Raw genomic sequence first — 27,259 nt, forward strand, 5'->3', positions numbered from 1 at the left:
TGAGAAAGTGAGCCCCACATGGGATGGGGACTGTATCCAACCCGATTTGCTCGTACCCACCCCAGCGCTTGGGACAGTGCCTGGCACATAGTAAGTGCTTAACAAACACTGTAATCATTATTATAATTAGAGTTTGGGCCTGGGAGTCAGAAGATCATGGGTTCTAATCCTGACTCTGCCACTTGTCTGATGTCTGACCTTGGGAAAGTCACTTCAGTTCTCTGTGCTTCATGTCCCTCATCTGTAAAATCGGGATTAATAATAATAATAATAATAATAATGGTATTTGTTAAACGTTTACTATGTGCCGAGCACTGTTCTAAGCGTTGGGGTAGATACAAGGTAATCAGGGTGTCCCACATGGGGCTCACAGTCTTAATCCCTATTTTATAGATGAGGCAACGGGCACAGAGAAGTTAAGTGGCTCACCCAAGGTCACACAGCAGACAAATGGCGGAGCCGGGATTAGAACTCACGTCCTCTGACTCCCAAACCCAGGCTCTTTTCACTAAGCCATGCCTCGTGTGGGACAGGGACTTTGTCCACCCCAATTATCCTGTATCTACCCCAGAGCTTAGAACAGTGCCTGGCACATAGTAAGCGCTTTAACAGACACCATTATTATTATTATAATTGTTATTAAGTCCATATCGTTCAGCATGTTTTCAAAAGGAAAAATAATTTGTAGCTCAGTTTAGAAACTCAAAATGAAAGCGGTATCCATTGAAAAAGTCTATTAAGTGCCCCAAACCATACTAAACACTTAGGAATTGTAGCTCCCTGTGCTAAATACTTAAAATGATCTTTAATTCATTCATTCAATAGCATTTACTGAGCGCTTACTATGTTCAGAGCACTGTCCTAGGCGCTTGGAATGGACAATTTGGCAACAGATAGAGACAATCCCTGCCCAGTGACGGGCTTACAGTCTAATCGGGGGAGTCAGACGGACAAAAACAAGACAAGTTAATCACTAATAATTGTGATACTGTACCTCGTATCTACCCAGTGCTTAGAACAGTGCTTAGCACATAGTAAATCCTTCACAAGTACCAAAATTATTATTATTACTAATCTCCGGTGAAGATGCCAGATAAGCAGGTCAGAGATAGTCCTCTCTCACAGGAGACTGACTGGCTAAGGGGGAGGGAGAATGGGTATTCCTCTCCTCCCGTTCCCCGTCGCCGCTATTTTCCAGATGAGAAAACTGAGGCAGAAATAATGAAGTGACTCACCCAAGTCCACACAGCAGATAAGTGTTGCCCAATTGTCCATTCCAAGCGCTTAGTACAGTGCTCTGCACATAGTAAGCGCTCAATAAATACTACTGAATAAGTGGTGGAGTTAGGATTAGAACCCAAGTCCTCTGAGGGTCTGGCCCTTGCTCTTTCCAAACAAACCACAATCCTTTCCCTGCTGCTCTAAGACCCCCTCTTTCCCCGGTAGCCCCAGCTGAGCTGCCCTACTCACCATTTCCCACAGACTCTCGTTAGGACTGGGGCAGAGCGACGGGGAGGCTGTCTTCAGGTGTGGCTTAGATCTTTGTCGCTCCCCGGCTCAGTCTTGCTTCATCCTTGGGTGGGACGGAAGGGCCTTCTGAAGGTGGAAAGCGTCCTGGCCTGAAAGTCAGAGGACCTCTGTCATTAGTCTGCCGGGTGACCTTGGCCAAGTTACTTCACTGGGCCAAAGTTTCCTCATCTATAAAATGGGGATTCAATCCTACACCATCCTACTTAGACCGCAAACCCCACGTGGGACGGGGACTGTGTCCGACCTCGTTACTTTGTATCCACCCCCAAGCGTGACATACGGTAAGCGCTTAACGAGTTCCCTGATTGTTTCTTAGGATGTTGGAAAGAGTGGAGAAACGCCACTCCTTTCTGGGTTTAATCAAAGAACTGGCCTCAGAACCCTATCACTTTAGGCAGGTCACAAGGAAGGCCTACATGCAGCTGTGGCTGATCATGACGGAGAATGAGGAGGGAGTGGGAGAGAAAAGGAGAAAGGGAGAGCGGCAACAGGAAGCCGAGCCTAATGGCCATTTTCTGGCCACCGCAGTTAAAGGCAGAAGCGAGGGGTTTTATAGTGGGAGAGTGGAATCGTAACTTTGGTGATGATCCTGCCCATTTTGGGGTGTCTGATCATGTAACTGTATGCTCTCGACTGTAACAGGGAATGTGTCTACCAACTCTGCTTCACTGTCTTCAATCAATCGTATTTATTGAGTGCTCACCGTGTGCAGAGCACCGTACTAGGTACAGTGGTCTGCACACAGTAAGCACTCAAATATCATTGATTGATTACTAACCCTGGGTCTTCTCAGAACTCTGGAACCCTTTTTCCTCCAGTCAGTCAATCAGTGGCATGTATTGAGTGATTACTTTGTGCTGAGCGTTATACTAAGCACTTGGGAGAGTACCATTAAATAGCACTGGTGGCCATGACCCTGCCCACAGCAAACTTAGAGATTATACTGAGAGACATTAAAATAAACGATAGCTAGGGGAAACAGCAGAGTTTAAGATTACCTACAAAAGTGTTGGGGGACCGGCATGACTATCAGCCACCATAATCGGGGAAACCTTAATTTCTTAAACGAGAGGGTTTCACTGGCTTTCTCCTTTTGTCTGTTTTAATGTTGGTATTTGTTAAGCGCTTACTCTGTGCAGAGCACTGTTCTAAGCGCTGGGGTAGACACAGGGGAATCAGGTTGTCCCACGTGGGGCTCACCGTCTTCATCCTCATTTTACAGATGAGGTAACTGAGGCACAGAGAAGTTAAGTGACTTGCTCACAGTCACACAGCTGTCAAGTGGCAGAGCTGGGATTCGAACTCATGACCCCTGACTCCAAAGCCCGTGCTCTTTCCACCGAGCCACGCTGCTGTTTTGATTGTAGTGTTGATGTAAGAAACAGAATGGTCCCCCTGTTCCCGACTGTGAGCCCGTCACTGGGTAGGGACTGTCTCTATCTGTTGCCTAATTGTATATTCCAAGCGCTTAGTACAGTGTCCTGCACGCAGTAAGCGCTCAATAAATACGATTAATGAATAAATAGAAACGAAATGGGAAATGAGCACGGCTGCATTGCCTTGCTGCCCCCTTGTGGGTTCTTGATAAATTGATTTCTTAATTTACTGATTTGCAGAATTTTTCCTCCTCTATCTTGGTCGATCGTATTAATCGTGTTTACCGTGTGCAGAGCCCTGTACTAAGTATTTGGGAGAACACAGTGATAAAGCAAACACGTTCCCTGCCCATAAGGAGCTCCTACCTCATCCCTCTTTCCCAGGGAAGCTAATCTGGCCTCCTTGCTAGCTGAGGAATAATAATAATAATGTTGGTATTTGTTAAGCGCCTACTATGGGCCGAGCACTGTTCTAAGCGCTGGGGTAGACACAGGGGAATCAGGTTGTCCCACGTGGGGCTCACAGTCTTCATCCCCATTTTACAGATGAGGCAACTGAGGCACCGAGAAGTTGCGACTTGCCCGAAGTCACACAGCTGCCAAGTGGCCGGGCCGGGATTCGAATCCGTGACCTCTGACTCCGAAGCCCGTGCTCTTTCCACTGAGCCACGCTGCTCACTACCTGGGGACAGGTCAGGACCCCAGCTGAGAGGGTGAATTTACCTCTCGTGGGCTCTCTCACCCCTCTGCAGACTTGACCCTGGAGAGTTTGACTCTACCAGTCTCGACTACGGGAGGGAGAGTCCAGCAGAGGCCTGTCCGTTCCATTCCTAGCTTGACCAGTGGCTAGTGAACGGAAGGCCATCGGCTACAAGTCAGTGTGGCTCACTGGAAAGAGCACGGGCTTTGGAGTCAGAGGTCATGGGTTCGAACCCCGGCTCGGCCACTTGCCAGCTGTGTGACTTTGGGCAAGTCACTTCACTTCTCGGTGCCTCAGTTCCCTCATCTGTAAAATGGGGATTAAGACTGTGAGCCCCACGTGGGACAACCTGATCCCCCTGTGTCTACCCCGGCGCTTAGAACGGTGCTCGGCACATAGTAAGCGCTTAACAAATACCAGTTTTAAGTCAAAACTTACCTGCGCTGGGCGGCAGCGGCACGGGAGAGAGTCGAGGTCGGAGACTCACGTTTACTGCGCAGAAGGAGACAGTGGTAAACCACTTCTATATCTCTAGCAAGAAAACTCTATGGATAATTGAACAATTGCAAATGGAGGCGGGGCGTTCCGGGAGAGACGCGGCCATAGCGTCACTATGGGTCAGAGAGGACTCGACAGCATAAGAACAGGGCTCTTTAAAGCAACGGAGTTTATGGTCCGGCTGGGTAGTGATATAGCGGACGGTAAAGAGGAATTCCAGGTGAGAAGAAAGGTAGGGAAAGGGGTGATAACAAAGGGAACAGATATTTGTCCTCTGGCTGGAGTAATCACAGGGGGCAGGAGAGAAAGATGGACTGAGGATGACTGGATGATGATGAAATGGAAGAAGGGGCTGAGTGAGTTGGAGGGGAAGAAGCTGGAGGTGGGGGTCCTTGCGTTCCGGTGAACGTGTTCTGTCTAACCCCGGTTCCTCCCCTTGCCTCCTGTGTGACCTTGGGCAAGTCACTTCACTTCTCTGGGCCCCAATTACCTCCTCTGTAAAATGGGGATTGGGACCGTGAGCCCCACATGGGACAGGGACTGTATCCCAGTACAGTGCCTGGCACGTAGTTAAGCACTTCACCAATACCGTTAGCATTATTATTACTATTATTATGAGGAGGAGGGGGGAGAAGGAGGAGGAGGAGAGCGGTTCTACCGTTTGTGTCCAAGCGGCGTGACCCAGGGAGAGAGAATGAGCTGAAGATTCAGAAGGACCTGGATTCTAATCCCAGCTCTGCTACTTGTCTGCTGTGTAATCTGGGGCAAGTCACTTAACTTTTCTGTGCCACAGTTCCCTCATCTGTAAAATGGGGATTAAGACTGTGAGGCTTACGTGGGACAAGGACTGTGTCTAACCCAATCATCTTGTATCTACCCCAGCGCTTAGAACAGTGCCTGGCACATAGTAAGCACGTAATAAATTATTATTATATTTATTGTCTGCCACGTGACTTTGGGCAAGGTAACTTTTCTGTCCTTCAGTTTCCTCATTTGTAAAATGAGGGTTTTAAACTCTATGCCCTCCTACTTAAACTGTGAGCCCCTTGTGCACCAGGGATTGTGTCCGACCCGATTAACTCATCCAGGCATATGGAAAGCCCTTAAGAAATACATTAAAGACAGAGAGGAGGAGAAGGAGGAGATTAGGAGGAGGTGGTGAGGAGGAGGAGGAAGCATTTAGTAAATGCCTGTCACACAGCAAGTGCTTAACAAATACTTATTTTAAAAAAAGCAGAATCAGATGGGAGAAATAGCATGTGATTCTTGACTCTGTGGGCACAGACTGACTTTGTGTTTGAAGAAGACACTAGTGCTGATTAAGTAGCGTGCATTATGGCAATTATTAAGCACTTATCATGTTCAGGACACTGAACTAAACGCTTGGGAGGGTACAATAGAGGTGGTAGACGAGATCCCTGACCTCGAGGAGCTAACCATCTAGTTAGAGAGACAGATATCAAAATAACCTATGGGTAGGGGAAGGAATTCCCTCTCAGGGTGGCACCTGGAGAGTTTCCAGTCCTCCACCAGTCTCGGCTACGGGAGGGAGAGTCAAGTAGAGGCCTGTCCGTTCCATTCCTAGCGCGGGCAATGGCTAGCAAGTAGAACAAGTCAAAACTCACCCATGCTGGATAGCAGCGGCATGGGAGAGAGTCGAGGGGGGAGACTTGAGTTTACCATGCGGGGGGCGGCAAGGATAAACCACTTCCGGATTTTTACCAAGAAAACTCTGTGAATCCACTACCAGAACGATCGCAGAGCGGGAAGCAGCGCGGATCAGCGGAAAGGGCATGGGTTTGGGAGTCCGAGGTCATGGGTTCGAATCCCCGCTCTGCCACTTGGCAGCTGTGTGACTGTAGGCAAGTCACTCAACTTCTCCGGGCCTCAGTTACCTCATCTATGAAATGGGGATTAAGACTGCGCGCCTCACGTGGGACATCCCGATGACCCTGTATCTACCCCAGTGCTCAGAACGGTGCTCCGCACATAGTAAGCGCCTAACAAATACCAACATTATTATTACTATTATACGGAGGTGGGGGGTTCTGGGAGAGATGTGTCCGTGGCGCCACTATGGGTTGGGAATGACTCGACAGCATAAAATGAGGCATAACAAAGGGAAGGAACAGAGTATAAAGATATGTACTTAACAGCATTTGTGGCTGGAAAGAGAATAAAGCCCAGAATGAAAATAAGGAGACTTTTTCTAATCAATATCGATCAGTGGTATTTAGTGAAAGCTTACTGTGTGCACAACACTCTACTCAGGGATCGGGAGAGCACAGTAGAAAAGAAGCAGTGTGTCCTAGTGGATAGAGCAGAGGTCGGGGAGTCAGAAGGAACTGGGTTCTAATCCCAGTTCCGCCACTTGTCTGCTGCATGACCTTGGACAAGTCACTTCACTTCTCTGCGCCTCAGTTTTCTCATCCGTGAGGGACAGGGACCGTGTCCAGATGCATTTGCTCGTATCTACTCCAGCACTTAGTACTATGCTTGGCACATAGTAAGCGCTTAAATGATGCCATAAAAAACATAATAAAATGCGTATACGTATATGCGTATAATTAGATATAAAAATAATAAATAAATATAATAAATAATAATGGTATTTGTTAAGCACTTATTATGTGCCAAGCACTGTTCTCAGCACTGGGGTAAATACAAGGTCATCAGGTTGTCCCAAGTGGGGCTGACAGTCTTAATCCCCATTTTACAGATGAGGGAACTGAGGCACAGAGAAGTGGCTTGCCCAAAATCATACAGCTGACAAGTGGCGGGGCCAGGATTCAAACCCACGACCTCTGACTCCCAAGCCCCTGTTCTATCGACTATGCCATGCTGCTTACATATGTACATTATATCTATATGTTCATTCAGTTCACTCAAATGTATTTATTGAGCGCTTACTATGTGCGGAGTACTCTACTAAGTGATGTGGAAAGCACAATACAACAATAAACAGTGACATTCTCTGCCCACCGTGAGCTTACAACCTAGAGGGGGAGAGACGGACATCAATACAGTTAAAATTAAATTATAGATATGTACATAAGTGAATGATAAATGGATGAATAAGTGCTGTGGGACTGGGAGGGAGGAAGAACAGAGAGGACGGGGCAGCGGGGCATGAGATTAATAAGCTTTTCCAGGAGTGGTGATGTGACGGGAGGACATTTTCATTGTCTTCTCCAAGCCCCATGCACCTCACTCTACCCTGGTACAGAGGGATGGCAGAGTCAATAATATAATAATAATAATAATAATATTTGTTAAGCGCTTACTATTTGCCAAGCACTGTTCTAAACACTGGGGTAATCAGATCATCCCACATGGGGCTCACAGTCTTAATCCCCATTTTCCAGATGAGGGAACTGAGGCACACAGACATTGAGTAGCTTGCCCAAGGTCACTCAACAGATGAGCGGCAGAGCCGGGATTAGAAGCCACGTCCTCCGACTCCCGAGCCCGTGCTCTTTCCGCTAAGCCAGGCTGCTTCTCTGCATCAGGAGTCAGTCAAGTGTGTTTGGACACTGTACTAAGCACTTGGGAGAGACGATTCCTGCCACGAGAAATAGAGTGTAGAAACTAGCCGGTAATAAAGGAGAGGGGGCGTGTCCTAGATTCAGACACTCTCACAGCAAGCGAGCTTCACCGGGGATACGTCAAGGTCAGAGGTGGAACGAGCCGACGACCTGTAAAAAGAAGCCGCGTGCAATAATGCAAGCGGCACGGGCCTGGAAGTCAGAAGGACCTGGGTTGTAACCGGTTGTCGGCCGGGTGACCTCGGGCAAGTCGCTTCACGTCTCTGGGCCTCGGTTCCTTCATCTGCAGAATGGGGATTCGGTACCTGTTCTCCCTCCTACTTAAACTGCGAGCCCCACGTGGGACCTGATGATCTTAGATCGACCCCAGCGGTCAGTTCAGCGCTTGCCACATAGCGAGCGCCCAACAAATCCCTCACTTGTGATTTCCCACCATCCAGTTCTCTCTACCCTTCTTAGGTCTGGGCCAGACCTGGTTTTCCCAGGCAAGAGTTAATTCGGGAAGGGAGCGAAGGGGGATTTCTCCGGGGGTTCGACAGAGCGCCGATGGTCCATTCTACCGACTTTCGTAATCCCACAACACGCAGCGGTGGCCGAACAGTGATGTCTTCTGTTGTACCGAACAAAAGCTCATTCTCCCCGCCCGATCTCCGCCACAGCCGCTTGTCTTTTGGTTTCTCTGACGCGGAGCATTACCGCCCCGGTGACGCCCGCCCATCAGCGGAGCGGACATCGCTCGCGTGCTTGCCGATCTGTGTGGCCTTTTTCCCGCTCTGAAGCTCCGCCTCTCTTGAGCGCAAAGGAAAACAGGTTACCAGGTGGAAAGGGTCCAAGAAGCAACGTGGCCTAGTGGCTAGAGCACGGACCTGGGAGTCAGAAGGACCTGGGTTCTAATCCCGGCTCCATCACCAGTCTATGTCACCTGGGGCGAGTCACTTCACTTCTCCGAAGCAGCGCGGCTCAGTGGAAAGAGCCCGGGCTTGGGAGTCAGAGGTCATGGGTTCTCATCCCGGCTCCACCACTTGTCAGCTGTGTGACTTTGGGCAAGTCACTTCACTTCTCTGTGCCTCAGTTACCTCGTCTGTAAAGTGAGAACTAAGACTGTGAGCCCCATGTGGGACAACCTGATCATCTTGTATCCCCCCAGCGCTTAGAACAGTGCTCTGCACATAGTAAGCGCTTAAATACCATCATCATTATTATTTTTATACTTAGACTGTGAGCCCGTCAAGGGGCAGTGACTGTCTCTATCTGTACCGATTTGTCCATTCCAAGAGCTTAGTACAGTGCTCTGCACATAGTAAGCGCTCAATAAATACTATTGAATGAATGAGTGAATGAATGATTATTCTCTGGGCCTCAGTTACATCGCTGTAAAATGGGGATTAAGACCGGGAGCCCCATGTGGGACAGGGACTGTGTCTATCCTCATCATCTTGTTTATTGCAGTGCTTGGCACATAATAAGTGCTGAACCGATGCCATGTCAGTTTGCAGTTTGGTCTCGGTGGGCCTCTAATAATAATAATAATAATAATGTTGGTATTTGTTAAGCGCTTACTATGTGCCGAGCACTGTTCTAAGCGCTGGGGTAGACATAGGGGAATCAGGTTGTCCCACGTGGGGCTCACAGTCTTAATCCCCATTTTACAGATGAGGGAACTGAGGCCCAGAGAAGTTAAGTGACTTGCCCACAGTCACACAGCCGACAAGTGGCAGAGCTGGGATTCGAACTCATGAGCCCTGACTCCAAAGCCCGTGCTCTTTCCACTGAGCCACGCTGCCTCTGACACTTATTTTCCCAAAGAATTAATATCGGTCAATCAATCGTTCTTATTGAGTGCTCACTAAACTCTTGGGATGAGAATAATGCAATAAATTTGGCAGACGCGATCCCTGCCCACGAAGAGTCTCCAATCTAGGGAGGAAACTTGAGACCTGAGCAGACTTCAGTAACTTTCTGTCACGAGAAGCAGCGTGGCTCAGTGGAAAGAGCCCGGGCTTGGGAGTCAGAGGTCTTGGTTTTTAATCCCGGCTCCGCCGCTTGTCAGCTGTGTGACCTTGGGCAAGTCACTTAACTTCTCTGTGCCTCTGTTACCTCATCTGGAAAATGGGGATGAGGACTCTGAGCTCTATATGGGACAACCCGATTACCTTGTATCTACCCCAGAGCTTAGAACAGTGCTTGGCACATAGTAAGCGCTCAACAAATACCAACCTTATTATTATCATTCTTATTTCAGCATGTTCCATGGGCTGGAAAGGGGGAGGGAGCGGAAGAAACTTGGGATTTTATGTCCGTGAGGCTTCATTTTCGCATAAGGAAGTCGATTGTGTAGATGGAGAAGCGGCACGGTGTAGTGGATAGAGCACGGGCCTGGGAGTCAGAAGGTCATGGGTTCTGATCTCGGCTCGGTCACATGTCCGCTGTGTGACCTTAGTAAGACACTTCACTTCTCTGAACCTCTGTTACCTCATCTGTATAATGGGGATCGAGACTGTGAGCCCCATATGAGGCAGGGACTGTGTCTAACCCGATTTGCTTGTATCCACCCCAGGGCTTAGTCCGGGGCTTGACACATAATAAACGCTTAACAAATACCACAGTTATTATTATCATTAGACTGTGTAAACGAAAAAGCCAAGTCACCTGACTATCAGATGGTAGGCTCCTTGAGGACAGGGATCTTGATATTTAATGCTATCATGCTCTTGCAAATGCGAAGTCCAATGTTATGTAATGTTGGTGTTTGATAAGCGCTTACTATGTGCAGAGCACTGTTCTAAGCCCTGGAGGAGATACAGGGGAATGAGGTTGTCCCACGTGAGGCTCACAGTCTTCACCCCCATTTTACAGACGAGGGAACTGAGGCGCAGAGAAGTGAAGTGACTTGCCCACGGTCACCCAGCTTGTACACAGTGGGCACTCAGTAAATAGCCAAAACGGAGTGACTGATCTGATTGTATTTAACCCAATGTTTAGTACTGTGTGTGTCACATCATAATTGCAGTACTGATGCAATTGTGAAGCAGCATGGCATAGTGGATGAAGCACGGGCCAGGGAGTCAGAAGATCAGGGCTCCGTCCTTGTCTGCTGTGTGACCTTGAGCAAGTCGCTTCACTTTCCTGTGCCTCAGTGACCTCATCTGTAAAATGGGGAGTGAGACTGTGAGTCCCATGCGTGACAGGGACAGCGTCCAACCCAGTTTGCTTGTCCCCAATCCAGCGCTTAGTAGAGTGCTTAACAAATACCACAGTTACTATCATTAATATTATTATTGTGACCCTAGACAGTCCCAGGATAATGACTCTGGGCAGAGAAGCAGCGTGGCTCAGTGGAAAGAGCCCGGGCTTGGGAGTCAGAGGTTGTGGGTTCTAATCCCGCCTCTGCCACTCGTCAGCTGTGTGACTTTGGGCAAGTCACTCAACTTCTAGGTGCCTCAGTTACCATCTGGAAAACGGGGATCAAGACTGGGAGCCCCAAGTGGGACAACCTGATGATCTTGTATCTATCCCAGCACTTAGAACAGTGCTTGGCACATAGTAAGCACTTAGCAAATGCCATCGTCATCATCCCAGGACACAGGGAGGGATCAAAGATGATCTTGGGTTAGAGTTGAGGATATCCAAGAGATTCAGGGTCCAAAGTTAGGACTCTGGGGAGGAAGGACACTGAGAGGCTGCTTGCAAAGGACCCTGAGAGGGTGAAACTGGAACCCGAGTCTCATTCCTTCATTCATTCAATAGTATTTATTGAGCACTTACTCTGTGCAGAGCACTGTACTAAGGGCTTGGAATGTACAAATCGACAACAGATAGAGACAGTCCCTGCCCTCTGACGGGCTTACGGTCTGATCGGGGGAGACGGACAGAAGAGGACAATGGCAATCAATAGAGTCAAGGGGAAGACTATCTCATAAAAACAATGACAAATAAGTAGAATCACGGTGATGTACATCTCATTAAACAAAATAAATAGGGTGATGAAGATATATACAGTTGAGCGGACGAGTACAGTGCCGAGGGGGTGAGAGGGGGGAGGGGGAGGAGGAGAGGGAAAGTGGGGAGAAGAGGGTTTAAGCTGTGGAGAGGTGAAGTGGGGGTAGAGGGAGTAGAGGAAAAGAGGGGGGAGCTCAGTTTGGGCAGGCCTCTTGGAGGAGGTGAGCTTTAAGTAGGGATTTGAAGAGGGGAAGAGAGTCAGTTTGGCGGAGGTGAGGAGGGAGGGCGTTCCAGGACCGCGGGAGGATGTGGCCCGGGGGTCGACGGCGGGATAGGGGAGACCGAGGGACGGTGAGGAGGTGGGCGGCGGAGGAGCGGAGCGTGCGGGGTGGGCGGTGGAAAGAGAGAAGGGAGGAGAGGTAGGAAGAGAATGTGTAACTCCAGTGACCCAGGCATTCAGACACCTGGCCTGCAGCTAGCTTTTCCTCAGCTAGTTTGGCCTTGCTGGATAATGGTATTTGTTAAGCGCTTACTATGTGCAGAGCACTGTTCTAAGTGCCGGGGTAGACATGGGGTAATCAGGTTTTCCCACGTGAGGCTCACAGTCTTCATCCCCATTTTACAGATGAGGTAACTGAGGCACAGAGAAGTGAAGTGACTTGCCCACAGTCACACAGCTGACAAGTGGCAGAGTGGGGATTCGAACCCGTGACCTCTGGCTCCCAAGCCCGGGCTCTTTCCACCGAGCCACGGTCAGTGGATAATGACTCTGGGCAGGTTGAGAAAGAGTTTAGATTTAAGCCCATTATTGGGTAAGGAGTGTCTCTATTTCTCGCTGCATTGTACTTTCCAAGCGCTTAATACAGTGCTCTGCAGACAGTAAGCGCTCAAGAAATACGATCGACTGAACTAATTTAAAGGCCCAAGTATCGGATAAGAAGAGACTTATCAATCCTGAGGTCTCTGATTTTATACCCGAGAGATGATTGTTTTGAGATGACCTGAGGAAGTGGGGGGTGTCCCAACCACTCAGTCCATCAGTGGCATTCACTAATCGCCTACCGTGTGCAGAGCACCGAGCTAAGCATTTGAGAAAGCACAATAGAGTGGCAGTGTCGCCTAGTGGAAAGAACACGGGCCTGGGCGGCAGAGGGCCCGAATTAATTCATTCAATCATTCCATAGTATTTATTGAGCACTTACTATGTGCAGAGCACCGTACTAACGGCTTGGAATATACGATACGGCAACGGGTAGAGACGACCCCTGCCCAGTTCTAATCCCAGCTCCACTAATTGCCTGCTATGTGACCTTGGGCAAGTCACTTCACTTCTCAGTGTCTCAGCTGTCTCATCTATTAAATGGGGATTGAATACCCGTTCTCCCTCCTACTTAATAATAATAATAATTGTGGTATTTGCTAAGTGCTTCCTGTGGGCACTTGACTCCAAGACCTGTGCTCTATCCACTACGCCATGGTGCTACCCCGAGCACGCCCTGTATCCTGCTCTCCCGGGCTCACAGCTCACAACCTCTCACCTCAAGATGGCCAAGAGCCTTCTTCTCCAACTACCAGGCCCTCTACTTCCTCCATAATCCTCCTCTCTGACTGGCTCGGCTAACTATTTACACTTCCCTCCGGGAGGGGCAACGTGAAACGACTCCCTTGGCTCCCTTCTCCCCCTCCTAAATCAGAGCAGAGCTAATAATGATAAAACTTGAACATTATGGTATTTGTTAAGTGCTTACTTCGTACCAAGCACCGTAGTAAACGCTGGGGTGGATACAAGCAAGTCGAGTTGCACGCAGTCCCTGTCCCACATAGGGCCCACAGTCTTAATCCTTATTTTCCATCTGGGGTAAGTGAGGCGCAGAGAAGTGAAGCGACTTGCCCAAGGTCACACAGCAGACAAGTGGCGGAGTGGGGATCAGAACCCAGGTCCTGGGACTCCCAAGCCCATGTTCTTGCCACTAGGCCATTCTGCTTCCCGACATTTGACATCACCTCCATCTTCCCCACCTCTCATGCCCACGACCTTGGCATTTATACTCAACGTCTCCCTCGCCGACCCCCGTATTCTGTCTAACCTCAAAACCTGTTGGTTCTTCCTCCAAACAACTCCAGGGTCCTCCCCCTTCTCCAACCAAACAGCTACCATACTGATTCTGCTTCGCACTTTTCATAATAATAGTGATAATAACAATAATCATGGTATTTGTACAGCGCTTACTATGTGCCAAGCACTATTCTAAGTACCGGGGTAGATACAATAATAATAATAACGTTGGTATCTGTTAAGTGCTTACTATGTGCAGAGCACTGTTCTAAGCGCTGAGGTAGATTCAGGTTAATCGGGTTGTCCCACAAGAGGTTCACAGTTAATCCTCATTTTACAGATGAGGTCACTGAGGCACAGAGAAGTGAAGTGACTCGCCCACAGTCACACAGCTGACAAGTGGCAGAGCCGGGAGTCGGACCCACGACCTCTGACTCCCAAGCCCGGGATCCTTCCACTGAGCCACGCTGCTTCTCAAGATACAAGAGAATATTCATATCCCAGATTGGCCATCCGGTCTATATTTCATTCTTTAGCTGAACCCCATTTTTTCCAATAGGTCATTCTCCCCGCTCTTCAAAACTCTCCAATGTTGGCCCATTCGTCTGGCCATCAAGCAGAAGCACCTGTCCGCCGGCTGAAGCCTCTCAAATAATAATAATGTTGGTATTTGTTACGCGCTTACTATGTGCCGAGCACTGTTCTAAGCGCTGGGGTAGACACAGGGGAATCAGGTTGTCCCACGTGGGGCTCACGGTCTTAATCCCCATTTTACAGACGAGGTAACTGAGGCACCGAGAAGTGAAGTGACTTGCCCCAAGTCACCCAGCTGACAAGTGGCCGAGCCGGGATTCGAACCCATGACCTCTGACTCCAAAGCCCGTGCTCTTTCCACTGAGCCACGCTGCTTCTCTATAGCTCTCCCTCTCTCTCTCCTCAACCACTCTCTTCTCCCCCTCGCCCCCCGCGCTCTCTCTTTGTTCTCTGCAAGCTAAACGCACTCACTGGACCGCATTCCCCTCTCTCCTTTCCCTGACGGCGTGTTCGGATCCAGCCTGAAACGAAGCGACGTAGCCGGAGCGGACAGACCCGGCCCAGAGGACAGACACGGGTCCAGCTGGCAGGCAACGGCCAGGGGCCCGGCTGCCGGGCCGGCTAACAGACACCGGCCCAGCTAACGAACATCAGTCCAGCTGGCAGACGGTACCCGGGGAGGCAGACTCCAGTCCGGCTAACGGACAACCAGTCCAACCGGCAGGAAAAAGCCAGAGGGACGGACCCCAGTCCAGCCAGTAGACCCAGTCCAACTAACAGACAACAGCCAGGGAGGACGGACACCGGGCCCGCTGGCAAACAAACACCGGTCCAGCTGGCGGAAAACAGCCGGAGGGACCGACCCCATCCCTGCTATCGGATACCAGTCCGGCCGGCAGACACTAGCCAGGAGGGGATGGAAACCAGTCGAGCTGATAGACACCAGCCGGAGGGAGGAGACCCCAGCTAGGGGGACAGACAGTAGTCCGGATGACGGATAGCAGTCAATCGAGCCATCAGACTTATTGAGCACTCGCTGTGTCTAGAGCACCCTACTAAATGTTAGAGGGAGTAATAATAATAATGTTGGGATTTGGTAAGCTCTTACTATGTGCAGAGCACTGTTCTAAGCGCTGGGGTAGATACAGGGTAATCAGGTTGTCCCACGTGAGGTTCACAGTCTTAATCCCCATTTTACAGATGAAGGGACTGAGGCCCAGAGAAGTGAAGTGACTTGCCCACAGTCACACAGCTGACAAGTGGCAGAGCCGGCATTCGAACCCATGATCCTGACTCCCAAACCCGGGCTCTTTCCACTGAGCCACGCTGCTTCCCTACTATAACGGAGTTGGTAGCCAAGGAGCTTAGAATCTAGTGGGGCAGACACTGATTCAAATAACATCCGTGTCATCATTCATTCATTCAATCATATTTATGGAGTGCCTACTGTGTGCAAAGCACTCTACTAAGTGCTTGGGAGAGAACAGTATTACAACAAACAGACACATTCCTGCCCATCACAGGCATCTCCTTGCCCGGGGTCCATGAAGGCCATCAGTGGCCCTCTCATTTTATTCCTATTGTAGAACCGTCCCAAGCGTATAGTAATAATAATAATAATAATGGTGGTATTTGTTAAGCGCTTACTATGTGCAAAGCACTGTTCTAAGCGCTGGGGGGATACGAGGTGATCAGGTCGTCCCACGTGAGACTCAGTCTTAATTCCCATTTTACAGATGAGGGGACTGAGGCTCAGAGAAGTGAAGTGACATGCCCACAGTCACACAGCTGGCAAGTGGCAGAGCGGGGATTCGAACCCATGACCTCTGACTCCCAAGCCCGGGCTCTTTCCACTGAGCCACGCTGCACAGTGCTCTGCATACAGTAATAATGATAACTGTGGTAATGTTAAGCTCTTACTATGTGCCGGACACTGCTCTAAGCACTGGGGTAGTTAGAAGGTCATCAGGTTGTCCCACGTGGGGCTCACGGTCTATAATCCCTATTTTACAGATGAGGTAACCGAGGCACAGAGAGGTTAAATGGTCTGCCCAAGGTCACACAGCAGACAAGTGAAGGAGCCGGGATTGGAACCCACGTCCTCTGACTCCCAAGCCCGGGCTGTTGCCAGTAAGCCACGCTCGATTGATATGATCGATTGTTTGAACCAGAAAAACAACTGTGGCCGTACCTGTGGACCGTCAGTTCATTCAGGACAAGGAACGTGCCGACCAACTTCGGAGAAGCAGCGCGGCTCAGTGGAAAGAGCCCGGGCTTGAGAGTCAGAGGTCATGAGTTCGAATCCCGGCTCTGCCACTTGTCAGCTGTGTGACTGTGGGCGAGTCACTTCACTTCTCTGGGCCTGTTACCTCATCTGTAAAATGGGGATGAAGACTGTGAGCCCCACGTGGGACAACCTGATTCCCCTGTATCTCCCCCAGCGCTTAGAACGGTGCTCTGCACATAGTAAGCGCTTAACAAATACCAACATTATTATTATTATTTGTAAAGGACTCCGGGTGAGCTGGTCGACACTATCGATGAAGCATTTCAGGGAAGAATCAGGGACTCGTCAAGCTATATTGAGCACTTACTCTGTGCTGAGCGCTATATTTATTGGTATTAAGTACTTGAAAGAGAATAATGGAGTTAGTATACACAATCCCTGCTTTCAAAGGGTATTCCTTAAACCCAGGCCCTGAAACACAGGTTCCCGGTTCACAGATCCCATCCAGATCCAGCTCTGTCCCAGTTCTGACTTCTTCCCCGGCTGGGAGAAAGCCATGGAGACCGCCGTGAAGACGCCTTCCATTCATTCAATAGTATTTATTGAGCGCTTACTATGTGCAGAGCACTGTACTAAGCGCTTGGAATGAACAAGTCGGCAACAGATAGAGACGGTCCCTGCCGTTTGACGGGCTTACGGTCTAATCCCTAACTAAGCCCTCCTTTCCTCTTCTCCCACTCCCTTCTGTGTCGCCCTGACTTGTTTCCTTTATTCTTTCCTTTGCCCTCCCCCGCCCACCCACCCCAAACACCCCCGGGGTGAGTAGTGATTGTCTCTATTAGTTGCCGAATTGTACTTTCCAAGTGCTTAGTACAGCGCTCTGCTCACGGTAGGCGCTTGGTGAAAATGACTGAATGAATGAATGTATTTACATATACATCTATAATTCCATGTATTTATATTGCGGCCTATTTACTCGTTTTATAATTCTATTTATTTATACCGATATCTGCTTACTTGTTTGGATGTCTGTCTCCCCCTCTTCTAGCCTGTAAGCCCAGTGTGGGCAGGGATTGTCCCTCTTTATTGCTGAATGGTACTTTCCATTCGCTTAGTACAGTGCTCTGCACAGTCAGAGGTCATGGGTTCTAATCCAGGCTCGGCCACTTGTCAGCTGTGTGACTGTGGGCAAGTCACTTCACTTCTCTGTGCCTCAGTTACCTCATCTGTAAAATGGAGATTAACTGTGAGCCTCATGTATTGCTGGATGGTACTTTCCATTCGCTTAGTACAGTGCTCTGCACAGTCAGAGGTCATGGGTTCTAATCCCGGCTCGGCCACTTGTCAGCTGTGTGACTGTGGGCAAGTCACTTCACTTCTCTGTGCCTCAGTTACCTCATCTGTAAAATGGAGATTAACTGTGAGCCTCATGTGGGACAAACTGATTACCCCGTATCTACCCCAGCGCTTAGAACAGTGCTCGGCACATAGTGAGCACTTAACTAATACCAACATTATTATTATTCTCTGGGCCTCAGTTACCTCATCTGTGAAATGGGGATTAAGACTGTGAGCCCCACGTGGGACAACCTGATTCCCCTGTATCTATCCCAGAGCTTAGAGCAGTGCTCTGCACATAGTAAGCGCTTAACAAATACCAAATACAAATACACAGTAAGTACTGAATAAATACGAATGAATGAATGAATGAATGAATGAATGAATGAATGAATGAATATACAACCTCTCTCCCAGTCCCACCACACGTATTTGCCCCCCATCCCCTCCTCAGGCTCGTGTCCTGGGTCAGAGAGCATCCTGGTCTCTAACTCAGAGCTCCGGGCAGAGAACCTTTGCTGCCTTGGGGCATCCCCAGGCCTCTCCCCACCCCACCCCCGGGCCAAATGGCTCTAAGATGGCGGATCGGACCACGAGGAGGAGACCAACGGGTCCACTGGAGGAGGGACTAAGAGCGATGAACGGAAACCACTGGAAAACAAGGGATGCCAGCTTCCCGCTTCGACCGCCAGTGACCGGCCCCGGATCCTGACGGACAGAGCAGGGCCTGATGAGGGTTCGCTCCCGTGGGAGCGTCTTTGGGAGAGCCCGCTTGGGTGACGGCCTGAAGCAAAGGAAACGATGTGCTCCGAACCCCGAGAAGCAGCGTGGCTCAGTGGAAAGAGCCCGGGCTTGGGAGTCGGAGGTCACGGGTTCGAATCCCCGCTCCTCCGCTTGCCAGCTGTGTGACTTTGGGCGTCACAACTTCCCTGTGCCTCAGTTACCTCATCTGGAAAATGGGGATGAAGAGCCTCCCGTGGGACGACCTGGTCGCAAGAACAGTGCTTGGCACATAGCGCTTAACGAATACCACCGTTATTATTATTATTACTATGTGTTAAAACCGCACCCATGTAAGCGGCCCACGCTCAGTATGGAGACCGTATATTTGCTGACGGCTTTGTCCGCGGTTCGCTCTGTGCGAGAAGAAGTGGTCGTGAGCAGAGCCCTCCCGGGAGCGAGGGAGATTAAAGGTGTCTGCCTTGGAGCAAACTAGAGTGTTTGTCGTCTCTACGCTACCCCTCACCGGGAGCGGTAGCATACGTATCTGTCATTTACTTATTTATATTAACGTCTGTCTTCCCCTTTGACCGTAGGCTCGCTGTGGGCAGGGAACGGGTCCGTTTACTGTGGCGTTTTACTCTCCCAAGCTCTCAATTCAGTGCTCGGTACGCAGTAAGTGCTCGATAAACAGGATTGACTGACTGACCGAAGTGACCGAAAGGTTGTGTTGCCTCCAGGCTCGAGGTCTGGCTTTACACAACCCCTTTGTGTCTGGGTGGTTAATATACTTTCCTTGGAAAATAATACCACTATCAATACTAGTAATAACCGTGGCATAGGTTAAGCACTTATCACGTGCCAATGCCTGAACTGAGCAGTGGGGTAGGAGGTTCACAGTCCCTACCTGGGCTTCTGCTGACGGACCCTGCGGGTTACACGTCACTAAAGTGGGAGAGGACCCCGTTCTGTACTAAATCCCTGGCGCTGTAAGTGGAACCCCAGTCCATACTAAATCCCTGGCACTGTAAAAGTGGAACCCCAGTCCATACTAAATCCCTGGCACTGTAAAAGTGGAACCCCAGTCTATACTGAATCCCTGGCACTGTAAAAGTGGAACCCCACTCTACGCTAAATCCCTGGCATTGGGAATGGATGGAGTACAAGAGCTCCCCGGGAGGAAATTCTCCTCTGTCCAAGGCTAAAAAGCTCTTAAGTGCCGAACACGAAGTACCTGTTTTACAAAAGCAATCATTCCAGCTCAGGCGTTTCTGCTCCGTGTGCTTTTTTTCCAGGCCCTTATCATTAATAATGATAACCCTAATCAGTACAGTGCCTGGCACATTATCGGGATGATGTTGTCTTGTTTTTGTCCGTCTCCCCCAAATAGACTGTGAGCCCGTCATTGGGTAGGGATGGCCTCTAGCTGTTGCCGAATTGTACGTTCCAAGCGCTTAGTACAGTGCTCTGCACATAGTAAGCGCTCAATAAATACGAATGAATGAATGAATGAGTGAGTGAGTGAGTGAGTGAGTGAGTGAGTGAGTGAGTGAGTGAATGAATGAATGGCAATGGCTGCTGTCAATCTACCAGTTAACTGGAGACCTGCTGCCACCATGTGGCCATTCCCAGAAGTACACCGGGAGAAATGAAAGGATGCTCACTAATAATGATGGCATTTGTTAAGCGCTTACTATGTGCAAAGCAATAATAATAATGTTGGTATTTCTTAAGCGCTTACTATGTGCCGAGCACTGTTCTAAGAGCTGGGGTAGGCACAGGGAAATCAGGTTGTCCCACGTGGGGCTCCCAGTCTTCATCCCCATTTTACAGATGAGGGAACTGAGGCACCGAGAAGTGAAGTGACTTGCCCAAAGTCACACAGCTGATAAGTGGCTGAGCCGGGATTCGAACCCATGACCTCTGACTCCAAAGCCCGGGCTCTTTCCACTGTTCTAAGTGCTGGGGAGGATACAAGGTCATCAGGTTGTCCCACGGGGGGCTCACAGTCTTCATCCCATTTTATAGATGAGGTAACTGAGGCACAGAGAGGTGAATCATAATACTATTTAAGTACTTAATAAGAGGGACTGTGGTATCTGTTAAGCGCTTACTATGTGCTGAGCACCGTTCTAAGCGCTGGGGAAGTGGGTAATCGGATTGTCCCGCGTGGGGCTCACGTTTTTTAATCCCCATTTTTACAAACGAGGTAACTGAGGCACGGAGAAGTGAAGTGACTTGCCCAAGGTCACACTGCGGACAGGTAGCGGAGTGGGGATTAGAATCCACGACTTCTGACTCCCAAGCCCGGGCTCTTTCCACTAAGCCACGCCGCTTCCTGTGGATCAAGCACTGTAGTTGGATGGTCACTAAAATAGAACTCTATCTTTCCACCCAAACCCTGTCCTCCCCCTGACTTCTTTCCTCTCGCTATAGACGGCACCACCATCCTTCCCGACTCACAAGCCCTTCACGGTGGCGTTATCCTTGATTTTTTTCTCATTCAGCCCACATATTCAATCCATCACTAAATCCTGTCGGTTCCCCTTTCACAACATCGCCCTCTCCGCTCCATCTAACCCGCTACCATGTTAGCTACCAGCGTGGCTCAGTGGAAAGATCCCGGGCTTGGGAGTCAGAGGTCATGGGTTCGAATCCCGGCTCTGCCGCTTGCCAGCTGTGTGACTTTGGCAAGGCACTTAACCTCTCTGGGCCTCAGTTACCTCATCTGTAAAATGGGGATTAAAATTGTGAGCCCCACGTGGGACAACCTGATCACTTTGTATCCCCCCTGTGCTTAGAACAGTGCTTTGTACATTGTAAGCGCTTAACAAATACCACCATTATTATTATTATTATTACCTTGTATCTACCCCAGAGCTTAGAAGAGTTCTTGGCGCATAGTAAGCGCTTAATGAATACCATCATTATCATTATTATTATGCTAATGACTTATCCTATCCCAACTTAATTACTGAATCAGCCTCCTGGCTGACCTCCCAGCCTCCTGTCTCTCCCTACTCCAGTCCATACTTCATTCTGCTGCCCAGATCATTTTCCTGCAGAGATGTACAGGACACGTTTCCCCGCTCCTCAAAAAACTCCATTGGCTGCCCATCCACCTCCGTATCAGACAAAAACTCTTCACTGTTGGCTTTAAATCACTCCACCATGTCGCCCCCTCCTACCTCACCTCGCTACTTTTCTACAACAACCCAGCCCTCTCGTTTCACTCCTCTAGCGCCAAGCTTCTCACGGTACCTCGATCTTGTCAGTCTCGTGGCCAACCCAATGCCCACCTCCGGTCTCCGGTCTGGAACATCCTCCCTCCTTAGATCCAGTGGACAAGTCATTCATTCGATAGTATTTATTGAGCGCTTACTATGTGCAGAGCACTGTACTAAGCGCTTGGAATGGACAATTCGGCAACAGAGGGAGACCATCCCTGCCCTTTGACGGCCTCACAGTCTAATCGGGGGAGACAGACGGACAAGAACAAGACAACTTAATCACAATAAATAGAATCAAGGGGATGTACACCTCAATAACAAAATAAATAGGGTAATACATATACACTCTCCCCCCTTTCAAAGCCTGACTGGAGGCCCATCTCCTCCAAGAGGCCTTCCCTGACTAAGCCTTCCTTTCCTCTTCTGCCAATTCCTTCTACATCACCCTGCCTTGCTCCCTTTCTTCACCGCCCCCGTCCCAGCCCCCGCACCACTTAGCTCCATGTCTGTCATTTCTTTATTTATATTAATGTCTGCCTCCTTCTCTAACTGTAAGCTCCTTGTGGGAAGGGAATGAATGTGTCTTTTAATTGTCACACTGTACGCTCCCAAGAGTTTAGTACAGTGCTCTGCGTATAGTAAGAACTCAATGAATATGATTGAATGAATGAATTAATGAATGAATGAATTGATTGCCCATCCTATTTTCTATTTCTAGTGTTGATCGGCGTGGGAGTTGAAACCTTCCTACAAGGGAAGTTCAAAAGCCTGGCGTTTTATTTGTTGTAAGTACAAGGGACGCTTTTCCTGACAATTATGACGGCAGTGAATGCTTTGCTAACTTGTCATTTGAGAAAGGCCAAGAATTTGTTTATCTTTCTGCCCTTTTACAACAAACTTGAGTTTGAGGTGGTCCGATATTATCTGCCCGATGGAGGGCTGTGTGGGTAGTCATTATGGAATATGTCCTTACTCTATTGTGAGCCACAGACAGTGTCTAATTACCACCTGTGTACTCCCGGTTCTTAGAACAGTGCTCTGCACACAGTTTAGTGTTAGATAAGTGTTATTACCACATATAAACTATGCCCAGCAAATAAATGTAGTCAATTGATTGGTACATAGGTAAGTTAGTACATGTTAAGCGCTTACTATGTGCAGAGCACTGTCCTAATCGCTGGGGTAGATACAGGGTAATCGGGTTGTCCCACGTGAGGCTCACAGTCTTAATCCCCATTTTACAGATGAGGTGACTGAGGCACAGAGAAGTTAAGTGACCTGCCCACAGTCACCAAGCTGACAAGTGGCAGAGCCGGGATTCAAACCCATGACCTCTGACTCCCAAGCCCGGGCTCTTTCCACTGAGCCACCCTGCCTCTCTTAACGATGGCTCTTGGGATCACAACCTGGATGCAACCTTGTTTTTCATGACTCTGTAGTGGATTCTCCAGGAGATAAGGCAAAGGCACAAAGAGAAGCAGTGTAGCTCAGTGGTTAGAGCACGGGCCTGGGAGTCAGAAGGACCTGGGTTCCGATCCTGGCTCCGCCACTGCTGTGCTGTGTAACCTTGGGCAGGTCACTTAACTTCTCCAGGCCTCAGTTACTTATGTGTAAAATGGGGATCAGGACTGTGATCCCCGTGTCGGGCATGGACTGTGTCCAAAGTGATTACTTTGTACCTACTGCTTAGAACAGGCTTGGCACATAGTAAGCGCTTAACGAATACCGTGAAGAAAAAAAAAAATCTCAGTAGGACTGGAGAGCTGAGAATTCCTAATTCCTCACCCTGGAATCAAATCACAGCACTTCTCCAGCTCACCTTCTCCCTCTTTGCTGTACCGGGATATTTCTTTTCCATTCCTCTGTCTTCAATCCATCCTCTGAGACTCTCCTGTAGAAGGATTGTGCCTTCTCCTCTTCTCCTTCCTTTTGAAGAAATCTAGTTTAAGGCTTGCGTCCTATTTGGGGGTCTTGTTTCCCGGTACAATGGGTCTCAAGGGCCTCCCTCAAGAGATAATAATAATAATTGTGGTATTCGTTAAGTTCTTACTCTCTGCCAAGCATTGTACTAAGCACTGAGGTGGATACCAGCAAATTGGGTTGGACATAATCTCTTTCCCTCATGAGGCTCACAATCTCAATCTCCATTTTACAGATGATATAATTGAGGCAGGGAGAAGTAAAGTGACTTGTCCAAGGTCACATAGCAGAACCCTTCTGACAGTCACTCTGGTTCCCAAACACCAGAGTTTCCCCAGAACTCCTACAGGCCAAGCCCCGTGTGACAAAGGGACTTGGATCTGTTCCTTGCAATAAGAATAAATTGAGTAAAGGGTAAAATAAGAGTAAAATTGCTCTTCCCCAAAAACGTCTTGGAACACTGGGGCCCAGCTTTGCGAAGGAGGATAATCTCCGTGAAGGGAATCCATCTGGCTTCCCTACTTCTAACCGATCTCCGTTCTTTAGGTTTTCAGGGGTGGCGGTTTTCATATGTGAAGGTTCCTATTTTGTGGCTCTGCTGCTTTCGACTTGCTTCACGTGAGTATCCCTCAGATTTCCGATGAGGAAAATGTGGCAGATCAGAAACGCTCCTGGAATGGCTAAAGATGGTCACTCTAATTGCTCTCGCAGCTCAAAGGGCTAACAGAACGTTCGTGATGCTCCGGAGTAAAAGAAACCTATATTCATCCATTCATTCATTCGATCGCATTTATAAAGCACTTGGGAGAGTACAATATGAGAATGTAAGAGACGCATTCCCTGCCCACAATGAGCTCACAGTCTAGAGGGGAAGACAGACGTTAATAAACAGAAATAAATGAGTAAATAAATAAATTGCAGATATATACATATGTGCTGTGGGGCTGGAATGGAGGACAAATGAAGAGAGAAAGTCAGGGTGACACAGAAGGGAATGGGAGAAGAGGAGAGGAGGGCTTAGTCAGGGAAGGCTTCTTGGAGGAGATGGGCCTTCAATAAGGCTTTGAAGTGGGGGAGAGCAATTAGCTGTTGGGTATGAGGAGGGAGGGTGTTCCAGACCAGAGGTGAGATATGGGTGAGAGGTCAGTGGTGAGATAAGTGAGAAGGAAGAGATCGAAGTAGAGTGAGAAGGTTAGCATTAGAGGAGCCAAGTGTGCAGGCTGGGTTGGAGTAGGAGAGTAGAGAGGTGAGGTAGGAGGGGGCAAGGCGATGGAGTGAATAGGAAACAAAACAGAAAGCATTCTCCAAGATACTAGTCAGGTGAAGGGAGGAAAGGGGAAGAAGAGATTGTGTGATGGAAAATTTCCGAAATTCATCTGTATCAATCGATAGTATTTATGGAGCACTCATTGTGTGCAGAGAACGAGAGAGTAAACGGAGTCGGTAGACACCTGATCTGCCTACAAGGAGCTTACAGTCTAAAAGGGGAGACAGACTTTAATAAATACATTTGGGATTTGGACATAAGTGATGTGGGGCTGAGAATGGGGTGAAGAACGAGTGCTTAGAAGGTACAGAACCAAATGCGTGGGCAATACAGAAGGGTGGGGGGTGGAAACGGGGGCTTAGGCGGGAAGGCCTCTCGGAGGAGATGCGATTTTAATAAGATGGGGAGAGTGGTGGACTGGAAACTATGGAAGGAGAGGGAGTTCCAGACCAGAGATAGATGAGATAGACGAGATGAGATAGACGAGATCAAGGTACAGTGGTTAGGTTGGTGTTTGAGGAGCAAAATGTGTGAGCTGGGTTGTAGAAAAAAATCAGCAAAGTAACGTAGGAGGGGAACAGTCGGTAAGGACTTTCCCTTTGATGCAGAAGTGGATGGACAAGCACTAGAAGTTCTTGAGGAACGGGCCATCGGGCACTGAACTTTTTTTAGAAAATTGAACTGGATAACAGAGTGAAGTAAAGGACTGGAGTGGGGAGAGAAAGAAGGTAGAAGGGCCGTTCATTCATTCATTCCTTCAATCGTATTTATTGAGCACTTACTGCGTGCAGAGCACTGAACTAAGCGCTTGGGAGAGTACAATACAACAATAAACAGGCACAATCTCAGCCCACCGGAGCTTACGGCCTAGGGGTGGGGAGAGAGAGATCAATATAGATAAATAAATAAATGAGAGATTTGGACATAGGTGGTGTGGGGCTGGGAAGGGGGAAGAACCAAGGGAACAAGTCAGGCCAACGCAGAAGGGAGTGGGAGAAGAGGGAAGGAAGGGCTTAGTCTGGGAAGGCCTCGTGGAGGAGGTGTGCCTTCAATAAGACTTTGAAGAGGTTGAGAGTAATTGTCTGTCGGATTTGGTACTTGGGAGAGGACATTACAACAGAATTAGCAGGCACATTCCCTGCCCGTAATGAGCTTACAGTCTAGAGGGGGAGACAGACATGAATATAAATTAATAATAATGTTGGTATTTGTTAAGCGCTTACTATGTGCAGAGCACTGTTCTAAGCACTGGGGTAGACACAAGAGAATCGGGTTGTCCCACGTGGGGCTCACAGTCTTCATCCCCATTTTACAGATGAGGTCACTGAGGCACAGAGAAGTGAAGTGACTTGCCCACAGTCACACAGCTGACAAGTGGCAGAGCTTGGATTCGAACTCATGACCCGTGACTCCAAAGCCCATGCTCTTTCCACTGAGCCACGCTGCTTCTCTAATCTATAACATACGATTTCCAGATAGGTACATGAGTGTTGTGGGGATGGGGGTGGGGCAAATATCAAATGCCCAAGGGTCACAGATCCAAACGCATAGACACGGAAGGGAGTGCGTGCCGGGGAAAAGAGGACTTAGTCGGGGAAGTCTTCTTGGAGGAGATGTGACTTTAATGCCTCGAGGGCGGGGAGAGTGGTGGTCTGGCGGATGTGGAACGGGAGGGAGTTCCCAGCCGGGGGGAGGAGGTGAGAAAGGAGTCAGTGGCGAGATAGATCAGATCAGGGTACGACGATCAAGCTAGCGGGGCTGGGCTGAGGTAGGAGATCGATGAGGTGAGGCGCTGGGGTGAGCTGATTGACTGCTTTAAAGCCAATAACGAGGAATTTCTTTTTGATGCGGAGGTGAGGGAGCAGTCACTGGAGGTTCATGAGGAGTGGGGAGTTGCGGATTGAGCGTTTTTGTCGATAAATGATCCGTGAGGCAGAGTGAAGTGTGGACCGGAGTAGGGAGAGACAGGAGGCCGGGAGGTCAGTGAGGAGACCGATACGGGAGTCGAGGCAGGACGGGATAAGTGCTTGGATCGGCACGGTAGCAATTTGGAAACAGGAAAGGGCAGATTTTAGCGACGTTGTGAAGGCGCCGACAAGGAGCTTAGAGTCAAAAGGGAGTCGTGATATGGCATAGTGGCCTAGGGCAGCAGCGCAGCATAGACGATAGAGCACAGGCCTGGGAGTCAGATGGTTATGGGTTCTAATTCTGCTCCTCCATGTGTCTGTGTGACCTTGGGCAAATCACTTCACTTCTCTGGGCCCAATCATCTCATCTATGAAAAGGAGATGGAGACTGTGAGCCCCATGTGGGATAGGGACTGTGACCAACCCAATTTGCTTGTATAATAATGTTGGTATTTGTTAAGCGCTTACTATG

The 27,259-nt window shown here is 49.1% G+C and overlaps 1 protein-coding gene across 1 annotated transcript in view; it reads left to right on the forward strand.

Annotated features, from left to right (window-relative positions):
• Nucleotides 1–27,259, forward strand: part of TMEM72 (transmembrane protein 72) — a 54,820-nt gene that overhangs the window by 9,750 nt on the left and 17,811 nt on the right. Inside the window, exons 2-3 of the mRNA XM_029059125.2 lie at nt 22,412–22,478; nt 24,160–24,231. Of these exons, the coding sequence (XP_028914958.1) occupies nt 22,412–22,478; nt 24,160–24,231 (139 nt within the window). The remainder of the gene's footprint in view (nt 1–22,411; nt 22,479–24,159; nt 24,232–27,259) is intronic.

Source organism: Ornithorhynchus anatinus, chromosome 3 (assembly GCF_004115215.2).
Source record: "Ornithorhynchus anatinus isolate Pmale09 chromosome 3, mOrnAna1.pri.v4, whole genome shotgun sequence".
Taxonomy (NCBI): Eukaryota; Metazoa; Chordata; class Mammalia; order Monotremata; family Ornithorhynchidae; genus Ornithorhynchus; species Ornithorhynchus anatinus.